Source organism: Enhydra lutris, unplaced genomic scaffold (genome assembly GCF_002288905.1).
Source record: "Enhydra lutris kenyoni isolate GAN:26980312 unplaced genomic scaffold, ASM228890v2 scaffoldscaffold5, whole genome shotgun sequence".
Taxonomy (NCBI): domain Eukaryota; kingdom Metazoa; phylum Chordata; class Mammalia; order Carnivora; family Mustelidae; genus Enhydra; species Enhydra lutris.
Genome location: NW_019154089.1, coordinates 36,749,877 through 36,761,891, shown reverse-complemented (window position 1 = coordinate 36,761,891; position 12,015 = coordinate 36,749,877). Strand labels below are relative to the sequence as shown.

General features: G+C 56.4%; 1 protein-coding gene across 1 annotated transcript in view; it reads right to left on the bottom strand.

The window, feature by feature from the left end:
* LOC111140840 (calcium/calmodulin dependent protein kinase II alpha) overlaps window positions 1–12,015 on the bottom strand; it is a 58,076-nt gene that overhangs the window by 17,102 nt on the left and 28,959 nt on the right. Inside the window, exons 7-13 of the mRNA XM_022493053.1 lie at window positions 10,008–10,110; window positions 8,652–8,735; window positions 8,428–8,522; window positions 7,270–7,392; window positions 6,810–6,893; window positions 5,291–5,333; window positions 2,787–2,827 (exon numbers count right to left, since the gene is read on the bottom strand). Coding sequence (XP_022348761.1) covers window positions 2,787–2,827; window positions 5,291–5,333; window positions 6,810–6,893; window positions 7,270–7,392; window positions 8,428–8,522; window positions 8,652–8,735; window positions 10,008–10,110 — 573 coding nt within the window. The remainder of the gene's footprint in view (window positions 1–2,786; window positions 2,828–5,290; window positions 5,334–6,809; window positions 6,894–7,269; window positions 7,393–8,427; window positions 8,523–8,651; window positions 8,736–10,007; window positions 10,111–12,015) is intronic.

The window sequence follows — 12,015 nt, the reverse complement described above, 5'->3', positions numbered from 1 at the left end:
CAGAACCACATGTAGAAGCATGGCTCTAGGGTTTGCAAAGATGGTAGAAATCGAGTAGGGTCAAAATTAGCCTCAAAAAGCCCCTACAGGCCCATAAAGCCCAGTATCCTCTGCGTTCCGACCAACCCGTCTTCCCTCCGGCAACCACTGCACCTCCAGCTAAGCCCCCGATGACCTCAGTGGTTTCTCCAGGGACCACGTTGTAAGAAGAACAAATACTTCCCCACTGGGGCCGAGCATATGTTGGTTAAAGGAGCTCATGGTGTGACTCCCCAGGGCCCACTCTCGTGCGAGCCTCTCGCTGGCCCAGCAAACACCGGCCCCTCCCCCTTGCACAGACAGCAGAACTGGTGACGCAGGTCTCCAAAGGAGGGGACGATGGGGCCCGGCTAACCCACAGCTTCTTGACTCATAGGGGAGCACGTGACTGGACCCCCAGAACAACATATTGTAGGCCAGGCTCCCCAAACCCCAACTGGGTCCCTGGTTCCTCTCATCTTCCAGCTGGCTTCCTCTCCTCCAGCCCCCCAAAAAGGGCAGGAAGCTGAGCTATGAAGAGACAGTCTGGCCAGGAAGAGCCTTTGGGTGTCTTCTCATCCACACCCAAGCCACCCTGAGAAGTCACTCAGGGTCCTCCTACCGCTATAGGAAGGAGTGGCTTTTCCTTCAGCGGTGGCCCCTGGTAAGCCCTGTTGTGACTAGCCGGAGTTCCACCACGCTCTGCGATGTCCTTCCTCAGACAGCCTCTGTCTCCTGGCCTGGCCTGGAGAGGAGCTGGAAGAGAGTTTCATCCCAAGACCCGGCCTGAGGGAGGCCCTGACCTCACACCCGTGGCTCTGTGTCAACCCTTTGCCAGGGCCAACATAAAAGCCAAGCAGACGGGGTAGCCTTCCATCTGCCCCCGCCTCCTCTGCTGACCCGGGCCACAGCTCACAGGCCCCTGTGGCCTCCGCCCTATATTCCCCACATATGACTTTTCCCAGGGAACTGAGCACCCCCAGTGTCTACACGCTATGGCCAAGAGGGCCCCGGCTGCCCCAAACAGGGCCCCCCAAATTGCCCATCCCCCCATTACCCTTTCCAATTAGAGGGGGGGAGAGTTTGATTCATGGGTAACCCGAAACTGCAAGTAAGCCAGAACTCAAGTCTGGATTCCGTCATAGCATTTGGGATAAGCAAGTGTTCACTTTATACGTTGGTTTGGCTTTAGATCTGTGTTTTCGAATACTTCCTTGATCAAACTTTGTTTTCAAGAGAAATCTTACTTCAAAGTCCAATCTAGAAAACACAAAGCATGTACCCCATGCCAGGGCCCCTGCTAAGTCTTCAACACCCATTATCTTCCTTCATCCTCACAAGCAGTCCTGGGAGGTGGGAAACCCTTTTACCCCATTGCCCGGATGAGGAAACACGGTCTCAAGGGAGTCAGATAACCAGCTGAGGCTTCCAACTGCTAAGTTCACCCTGGCTTCTTCAACCACTGCGAGGTCCGTTACATGGAGTTCTTCTGGCTCTAGTGGGCGTGAGAAGCCCAGTATCTTCTCTGCTCAGCCACCCCCTTATTATCCCACTCTACCCCATCTGCTGCTAAGGATGCCTCCCCCCAAACCTTCCAGCTCCAAGAAGTTCAGTTTGAAATCCACTGACGCTGGCTATAACCAAGTAATTCTGTATTCCTCAAGTACCCAGAGGAGAAGGAAAAGTGATTAGGTAGGGTTTAGTTGCCTTTTTCTTTTCTTTTCCTTTCTCTTCTTTCCCTTTCCTTTCCTTTCCTTTCTTTTCTCTTTTTTGTTTTTAAAGCTTAAATCTTAGAAATCATGGAGTCCACACTCCTCCCACTCCACCCATTGTACCTATAAGGAAACTCAAGCCCCCAGAGGGCTCAAAGCAGCAGGAAGACCCAAATCCTGGCCTCAGTCAGCCAGCCAGCCCAGATCCCCTCCCATGCGACCCCCAAACCAAAGCCAGTGGCCTGAGACCACAAATACTACTACAATGAAGCCATGAAGCCACCAGCCCACCTGGGTGGCTGTGTTTGGACAGCATCCCACACCTTCCAGCATCCTGGGCACAGCCCAGCCCTGGGGTCCTGGCCAGGCAGGGCTCTGAGCCCAGAAAAAGGCAGGGTCTCAAGAGAGGAGAACCCACAAGGCAAGCCAGTGGCAGGGGAGAAGGGAGCTGCAGAGAGGGGGGCCAGGCCCCAGAGAGCAGAGGGAGAAGAGAGAGGAGGGAAGGAGGGGTCAGCAGGGTGCGGAAGGAAGTAGCTCGGGCATCGGGGGTGCGGACAGGGGTGGGTCAGGGGAGGAGGGGATTCTTGGCACCCAACTGGCAGGCCTTGACAGGGGTGAGTGCCTCTGGATTCCAAAGCCAAGAGGGGTGACTATCCATCCTCCATGGGCTTTGTGGGTTGGACTGGGGTGCACGCTGGGTCAGGGGCCCATTCCAGCCAGCCCACACTTGGGAAGGAGGAGGTCACCCCTCATGATAGCTCTGTCTCTTCTTCATACCCTCTCACTTTCCAGTCCTCCCATCCCAAAGAACCACAGAAATCTCCTTCAGACCTGCCCCTTTCCTTGTGCCCCCCCAACCCCAGGCCACCTGCCTCTCCCATCGACTTTCGGACCTCCCCCTCCCCCACCCACCCCCACCCATCCTGGGACCAGCCCGATTGCACGAGTGACCACACCTGCTCAGCAAGGCCTAGGTCTTGCCCCGGCCCTGAAAACTAGGCCCTGTCGGCGGAAAGGCTGCCAGAGGCAGGCCCTGCCGTGCTCCCGGGGGCTTACCTTCACACCATCATTCTTCTTGTTTCCTCCACTCTTCCCTCCTACGGAGGAGAAAAAGTAGAGGGTTACCAACACCAGGCAGGGCACCAAGGCCCACAGGGTGAGGAAGAGCAGCATCTGCGGGCAGGCAGACGGCACGGAGCCGGCTCAGCAATCTGAGGGACACCTCCTCCTTCTGCTCGTCCTTCCTCCTTGGGGCTTGGACTGCAGGTGGCCCGCGAGGTGGGCCTGGGCTCCCCTGTCCTCAGCAATCTCGAGCATGCCCCTCTGGCCCCATGGGTGGCAGGAGGTGACCGATGTGTCCCAGGCCCCAGGGGTTGCTGTTTCAGCCTGGGGATTCCCTCTGGATCCCGGTCACCACCCGTGCTGGTGGTGGCCAACCCGGAGGCCTGGCTGCCTGGCCCAGGGCTGGCCGCTCCCTCCCAGCCCCGGCCCGCTCTAATTTTAGGCCCATGCTGCTGCCGAGGTCATGTGTCAGCCTGCCTACTCACTCTGGACAGCTGCGAGCCTTGTTTTGCCGGTGAGAAGAAGCAGATGCCCCACTCTGGGGCCCACCCCTGCCAGAATGCCCATCCCCTACCGAGGCCTCCCTACCCTCCAGCTCCACAGCCCCATGCTGGGGCTGGCGGTGTCCATGGTGCCTGGGAAAAGCAGAGCAAGGGCTGCTAAGGGAGGCCCCACCTCTGTCATTCCTTTTTCCCTCCCTCCTTGCCTCCCGGCCAGAGCCCTTGGTGAGGACAGCAGCCAGGAATTGGCATGAATGCCCAGCCCTGCCCAGCTTGGCATCTGGCTCTTCAGACCTCAAACAAATGCCTTACGTTAAAGAAGACAGGAGATCTCTAAAGCGCTTAGCACAGCACGGGACCTGTATATAGTAGGTGCCCAGTAAACGGTAGCCACTGGAAGTCCTTCTCCCGGTGGCCTGGGGATGGCGAGCCTGGGAAGAGGGGCAGCACGGGACACAGACACCCTGGAGGCTCAGAGGGACAGGCTTATTCTGGCCCAGGCTCCCAGTCCCTCTCACAAGTTCACCTACAACCCCTTCCAGGCAAGTAAATGCAGGGGTGGATGGCTCTGGATCCCAACGCTGAGAGGAATGACTATCCATCCTCTGTGAGCTTCCTGGGCTGGGGTGTACAGTGGAACAGGGGGAATGGTCCCCCCTCCAGCTTCAAGGGGGCCCTCTCAGCACCAGCCTGAAACCACAGAACTGGGGGGGGGGTCCCATGTTCTGATTTTCTTCCTTTTTTTTTTTCCCTGTTTTTTTTTTTTTTTTTTTTTTTTTCTTTTTTCCGATTTTCAAGAAAAGACAGAAATCCGGGTTTTTCTGTGAAATCTCCTAATTTTTAATTGCTGGAAACTCTTTTCAAAAACACCACCGTTTTAAAACACCACTAGTCCCGCAGGGCCATCAAGAGATGGGAACTGACCCATGGGCACCATTTTGTGAGCTCTGGACTCGAGTTTCTAAGGGGCGCTTCAGAGGTTAAAAAAAGACTGACTGTCCAGTGGCTCGTCTTTCAGTTTAAGGAAGTACAGGACCCTAGTCTGGGGAGACAGTGGGAAGGCGATTCAGTGTGGCGGGGCCAGCCCGCATCGGAATTTCCCGAGTTTTCCCACCTCTGGGTCTTCGTCCAGCTGGTTAAATGGGCATGTGGACCCTCCGCAAAGTCAGAACCAGAACTTGCCCGAGCCGACACCTTGCTGTGGAGCCGGCCACGTGTCCTGCCTGGCCCATCAGAGGGCCCCTCGGGTGAGCTTTGCTATATCTGCTCAGCAGCCCCGTCAGCGGTCCTGTCTCCCCAGAGAGAAGCCTCTGGCAGGCACTGGCCTGGGCGCTCTCCAGTGTGCCAAGGGGAGCTTCTTGCTAAGCCCTGACACTAATCCCTTCCTTTTCTCTGTGAGGCTCTGCACTGTGGCCTGTGGGTCGCTGGGTACTCCCTGCCTTAACCAGCCGGCTGCGGCCCAGGCCGAAGGCTGCTACCCAGGCTCTCTGGCGGCCCGTCTTGATTAAGGGCACTTGCTCTGAGGTGGTTCAAAGCTGAATGAAAGCAGGCCCTGCCTCTCTCTGCCTAGCCGTGGGCCCCCACTGCATTGTCACCAAGGCCACCTGAGCAAAAGCTTGGGGACTGCTTAGCACGGGCTCGGTACTGGTGGGAAATGGGAATATTGCTACTCCCTGGGCCTGCTTCTGTCCTGCCTGAACCTACACCCTAATATTCGGGAGGACCCCCTCGGGCTGGCCCAACCTGAGAACCCCAGCCCTGCTGCGAGGTTAGGGAGCCAGACTCAACCTCTAACCCTTTCTTGTAGGCCTTTGGCTTGCTGACCTATCAGCTTCAGTCCTTTCTGGGTGCAGGCGACCTGAACCCCCAGTCTTAGTGTCCTCTGTAGCCCTCATTCTCTCCAGGCCCCTGGCCTGAGGCCCCACAGATATTGACAGGGCAATGCTCTCAACAGACCTGTGTAGGATATATTCGGGACTTCGAGGTCCCACCACCTACCAGAGAAGTTCCTGGTGGCCAGCATGGTGGTGAGGATGGCTCCCTGCAAAGATAAGGAGCGGGGGAGGGGACAGGAGGTTGGAGGTGAGGGGGGAGAGGAGAGAGAGAAATGGGACGAGCAGGGGAGGGGAGGCAGGTGCTGCCTTCAGACACAGAACCAGAGCCTTCTGCCCTGCCCTTCCCTTTGCCCTCACCCCACAGCCCAGAGACCATCTCTGCCTCCCTGGGGAAGTCGGAGTGAGCTGGGCCTTAGCTGGCACAGCTCCTAGAACAGGGCCATCCCTGCAGAAGATATTAATAGGTTCCGCTGTCCTGGCCAGAGGTGGTGGAAGGGCTCAGAGACACCTGTTGGTGGGGACTCCTAAAGGCCAAAGACTATAGCCCCTGCCCTCCTGGGCCCCCTTCACCCTCCGTCATGGTGCTCAGTACCTTGTTTCATCACTAGCTCATCTTTCCCGGGGCTCCCCGCTCACAGCCTGGGGGACATAGAGAAATGCTCCTGTCCCAGTGAAGGGCCTAGGGGATGGCCCTCCTGCTTCTGATGCTATCTGTTTTGGACACTCTCCGAGTCTGACTGTCCATGATTTTAAGACATTTTGAGATTTCCTCTGTGACCACTCCCATTGGGGGGGGTGGGATGGGACTTAGTTCTTCTGGCGTCATGCTGGCCACCACCCACCTGGCCCAAGCCCCCTTCCTGGGCCATCACATCAGGCCTGGGAACAGCTGGTGAGGAGTTTCCGAAGGCGCTGGGCCCTCAGCATCTGTCACTCAGTGTTCTGATGGCTTCTCTGTTCCAGCAGGCTGGGGACTCCTCAGTTACTCTTCCTACCTGTTCATGGGGTCCCTGGCGAGGTCCAGGCCAGGAGCTATCACAGGTTAAGAGCACACGCCACTTGCTCACGAGGCTGGCAGCTCCTGGCCCACCTGGGTCCCACTGTGGCTTCCTCTGGGCTGTGACCCCTGTCCGTGTCTCTTGGCTTGTCCTCTCCAGTGTTCTGCACCAGGGCCTCTCACCCACCCTGGTCTCCTACCCAGTTCCATCTCACCCCCCAGACCCTCTCGCCAGCCACGCTGAAACGCTTACAGTCCCCCTACAGGCTCAAGCTCATGCTTCCAGACTTTGGCACGCGCTTTCTCTCTGTCTGGAACGTCCGTCCACTCTGACTACATGACTAACACCTGCTTATCCTTTGCGGTGTCTGCTCATAAGCCACCTGCCCAGCAGGGCTTCTTGGGAGGCTTCCCTGGTCTTTCCAGACCTAGTTCATGGCCCTGCTATGGTCACCCCCGGCCTCCGGGAGTGCCCCGCCATCCCAGCACTCACCACACCCCCTTACGGTCCAGGGTCCTTGCCTGTCCTTTCCACCCACTCATTCCCCAGCCCAGACAGTAGGTGCTCAGGACATGTTTGTTGACTCAGTGAAGGAAAGAACTTGTGAGTGAATCTCTTGGCCTCTGCGGAGACCCAACCAAGCTACTCCATGTCCGGGGCCTATAGAGGGCAAGAACGTGTTACCTTCAGTTTCCTCCTGGCGTTGAACTTCTTCAGGCAGTCCACGGTCTCCTGTCTGTGCATGCAGGAGGCCACAGTGGACCGATGCTGGAGGAAGTGGGGAAAGGTCTGTGAGTGGGAGGCAGGCCTGCCCAAAGCCCCTTCAGTGGGGTGTCTTACAGAGAGGTGCTTGGCATTTGAGGAGCACAAATCTTTGTTCTAGAGGACGTTATAAATGCCGCAGGTGCTTAGCAGCCCTGGCACCCAAGATCCCTGTCAGGAGCACCCCCCGTTGTGATGCTGACACAGAACGCCTCCCACTTCCACTTCCCCTGAGAGCCACAGCAGGGCAGCATTTCTGGGTGAAGCCCCCTTGACCCTCCGCTCGGCCTGAGGGGCCGGGGACAGGGCGAGAACCCCATGGGGGTCTGCACCCTGATGCCGGGAGGGGCTCCCGGAAAGGACCCCACAGGTGAGGGCTCACCGAGATCCAGGGGTGCTTGAGGGCCTCGGCGGCCGTGATGCGTTTGGATGGGTTGATGGTCAACATCTTATTGATTAGATCCTTGGCTTCCGGGGTGACCGTGTCCCATTCTGGTGACGGGAACTGGAAGGGGCAGAGGGGCCAGGTTTGCCCAGCCTACCCCAGGCCACCCCTGCGATCCCCCAGCCCCTGACTGGCAGGGGAGCAGGCAGGGGTCCTACTGCCCATCCACTGGGCATCCACAACCAGGAGGCACTGGGATCCTCCATGCAGGGACCCTCTCTGGAACCCAGGAAGGGGCAGGATCCTTGGTTCCCCGGATAAATCAGAGCTGGGGCCAAGGGGAAAGGAGGCCTTCCTCTGTTTTTCTGAGGCTGTGCCTTATCTGGGGAGCAGGAGGCCAGGGGTTATGGGCCAGACTTCAGAATCGGAAGGCTGGGTCTAAGTCCTGGCTCTGCCTCCTGGGCTGTGTGACTTTGGACAAGACTTTGGGTGATCTTCCAGCTGCCCCTAGAGATGCTGTGAAGATTAACTATGATATAAAATGCATACCACAGGGCTTGATAGAATCAGCCTCATTGAAAAGCAGTATAGCTTGGTCGTTAGAAACATGGATGCTAGAGCCAAATTGCCTGGGTTCAAATCCCAGCTCTACCATTTCTTAGCTATGTGGTAAGGGCAGTTATTTAACTTCTCTGTGCCTCAGCTTCCCTATCTGTAAAATGGGCATAATAATCGTACCTATGTCATAGATGGGTATGTAGATGAGCTCTAATAATCTATAAAGCATTTAGAAAAGTGTTGTGTTAGCTAATATTATTATTCATGTGTGCATTATTATTTGCGAGAGAGAGAGAGGGAGGGTGAGAGTCTGGCTTCTGGGACCTACTCTCCACCTCTCACCCCACTTCGGTGCTGCTCCTGCCCTCCAGGGCCCCAGGCTAAGTGCCATCATGCTGAGGCCCAACCATGAGGCTGGGGCCACGTGTAGTCAGTCCTCAAGCTCCAACCACCTGCAACTAGGGAGTGGCAGAGGGCCTAAGTAGGTTGGGAGGGCGGACAGGAGGCAGCTTAGATCTCTGACCTCACTGGATGCTGGCTTTCACTGGAAGGGACTCAGGGCATGGCAGGGAGGCTGGAGAGAGGAGGGACACTCACATCATAGGCTCCAGCTTTGATCTGCTGGTAGAGGCGGTGCTGGTCCTCATCCCAGAATGGAGGATACCCAACGAGCAGGATGTAGAGGATGACCCCTGGGGAGAGGACCAGGAGAAGCCTCACTGCGCGTGAAGAGAAGTGATGAAGAGGGCAGGGATAGGGAAGGAGAGGGCCCGTGAGGGCCAGGAGCCCAGGGGGATGAGAGCGCTTTGGGATGGACTCACCACAGGCCCACAGGTCCACAGGCTTGCCATATGGGTCCTTCCGCAGCACTTCTGGGGAGAGGTATCCTGGCGTTCCTGCAAACCCTGCTCCACAGACACACAGACACGCAGACGCACACATAGAGGTTGGCACGTAAGAGGGATGAGGTTGCCCTGGAGAGAACGGACACACTTCCCATCCCAAGAGTGGCTCAAGGGCAGGAAGTTCTTGCCCAGCAAGGCAGCAAAGCCTCTAGACCAGGGTGGACAGGTGCACAGGGTACCTGTTGCCCCCCGCTCCCCACTCCAAAGCCTACGGCAGAAGTCGTCAGTCAATCCCAGAGTCCTTCCCATGGGGTCCTGCTCAGCGTCATACACTGCTAACAGCCTTCCTGCAGCCATTACCAAGTGCTGGTGGCACTCTAGGCAAAATGTCCTTGCCACGTCAGCTGAAGGCTGAGCTGAACCCTCGCTTACTCCCCACCCTTCTAGGAGCTGGTTCTGGCCTAGCAGGAGGCTGGTCCCTAACTCTGGTTTTGCCCTAAGTCCCCTGGTGGGTCTCTTTTCTTTCGAGGCCTTAGTTCCCTCATCTGTCAAATGAGAGATTAGGGATTCCTCCCTCTACTACCAAACAGCAGTGTCGGGAGGATTGTTTGAAATAAACAGACACCCAAAGTACTTGAACAAGGAATCATAAGAACAGTTACTATTTATTGAGTATGTGTGCTCATGCCTGGTCTCACTTACTCTTCACACAGCCCTGAGGTCCATGTTATCATCACCCTCATTTTACAGATGAGGAAACAAAGGCTCAGCAAGGTGAAATGATTCGCCGAAGATCACACACTTCCTAAGTGGCAGAGTTGGAACTTGAACCCGGAGCTCTGTCTCTTAATCACTGATCAGTAGTGCCTACTGAAGTTTCCCCAGCTAGCTGAAAGGACTCAATTATGCCAAAACCTCGGAGTCTGCTGAGTCATATGAGTTTCAATCCTGGCTCTGTCCCTTTTAGTCTCCCGTGAACTCTTTCAAGTTTCTTAGCCTCCGTTCGTTTGTAAAATCAGGATAATTAGCTCTGGCACCCAGGCCGTTAGGGGAACCCACGGAAGCCCCCAGCCAGCCATGGTGGTGCATGTGCATGTGGAGAGGCCATGTACTGTTTTAAGGATAACCGTGTCCCTGAGCCTGACCCCTGTGGAGATAAGATGGGCCACACCCACTGACCAGAGGCTGTGCAGTGGGACCTCTGCTCCGGGAGCTCTGGCTGGTGCCCCAGCCATTTCTTACCTGCCCCTGCTTGGGCCTGGGACTTCTAGGGGCCAATGTGTCAACACAAGCCTGGCCCCCCACACCTCTGCCATCCCCGTCCCCACTCACCGAACCATGCCTGCTGCTCCCCTTCCACTTCTATGGCCAGGCCAAAGTCTGCCAGCTTCACTGCGGCGCCCTTGAGCTTGGAGGCCAGCAACAGATTCTCCGGCTTTCCAGGACCAGAGAGAAGAGTGAAATGGGGGAAGAAAGAGCCAGAGAACAGTGAGCAGATTCTGAACCTCACGTCTGGTGGCCTGAGCCCACAGGAGGAGTAGCTAGACAATCTTGAGGTGCCTTGCCCCCACCTCCAATCCCAGCCACAGGACCCTGAGCTCCAGCCTCCAGTGAGGGGACTACCCTAGGGTAAGACCTCTGTCTTCGGCAACAGGAAGACCCTTTCTCCACCACCCATCCCCTCCTTTGCCTCTCCTCAGGGTTTGGGGCTGAGGCTGACATGGCGTCAGGGAGTTGTGGGGAACAGCTACCACCACAATAAGGAAAAATGAGTGACATTTATTGTGCCCCTACTATGTGCCAGCCACCAATCTAAGTGTTTGCATATATCATCTCACTTATCACTTCAACAACCTTTGGGATGGGCATTATTATTCCCTTTTTCCACAGCAGCCTTCCTATGTTCCCTGAAACAATCACACTTGGTCCCACCTCAGGGCCTTTGCACTTCCTGTTCCCCCTGCCTGATTTGCTCCTTCTCTGAGCTTCACAGAGCTGGTGTCTTCTCTTCATCTGCTCTCACCTTCATGTCGTCCCCTCAAAGAATCCCTCCATGGCTATCGAAAGGAGGACCCCCCAGGTATCTTCTGTCTTAGCACCTTGTTACCTTCATAGATATCACAATTTGTAATTTTCCCCCCATCTGTCTCTGTGCTTATTCATTATCTGTCACCTCTACAGACAGTGAGTTCCCTGTCTGTCTGTCCACCACTCTATTGCCAACACCCAAGGCAGGGGGCAGCATGTAGTGGGTACTTCATACATATTTGTCATATGTATAAAGATGAGGAAACCGAGGCTCAGAGAAGTTAAGTGGCATGACCCAGGTCACACAGCTGATAAAGCACAGAATTAGAATTGAGGCAAAGTCTGGCTCAAGAGCCACGTTCTCAACCACGCAGGACTGAGAGACAGGGGCCCTCGTACATGCCGCCTGGCCTCTGGGGCCCCGAGACTGCTGTCTTCCACTGGGAGTAAAGAACAGGATTTCTCCCCCCACCCCCACAGGCCAGAGAGGAGCTGAAATAAATTCTGCAGTTGGGTAGCCCTGGCCTCTGACCCAGCTCCGACATTTCTGTGCTATGGAACTTAGACAAGCCATTTCACTTCTCTGAGCTTTGGTCTCCTCTCAGAAAAATGGACAGAGCCCACCTCATGGGCTGGCGTACAGATTAGTCATGATAATCTGGGCAGAGCCCTTGGCAGTGGCCCACGGCACATGAGCGGTGAGCATTAGCACTCAGAATCACTGCTGGGGCTGGGGCAGGGGCCTGGGCTCCATGTGCCCGGAGACAGCCGGTTTCCCCTGACCCCCTTCCCCACTGGGACTTCTGACGGGGTCCCACCTCTGACCTTTCGCTGCCCAAAGCTAGGCGGGACCCAAACAAATATAGCTCCCTCTGCCCCTCACGAAGCCCTCTTTTATCCTTCAGGGACTGCGCTCCCAACGTGTCCTGGGTCTTGGTAGCCGTCCTGCCCTGATTTGATGAATATGCCACTAATTAATCTATCCAGAGTGGCCTAAATTTGTGCTGCTTCTCCTCCTTTCTCCTCCCATGCAGGGGCTGTTGTTATAATAGGAACAGGCCCTCTGGGAGAACGGCCCTGCCATCCGGCCAGGACCCTCCTGGACTGCACACTTGCCTGTGGGTCCAGACTGAGCCCCATGGAGCTCTGCTGTGAGAGTCGGGGCTGGGCAGGGCTTCTGGGCAGAACGCTGGATCCCAGAGAGGGGCCCAGGCCTGGTGGAGGACGCCCAGGGAGAGTGTCCAGAGAGGGGGTCCAGGCTGAGGAGGGCCTGGGGGGTCCTGTCCTGGGTGGGGATGGGGGAGAACAGCCT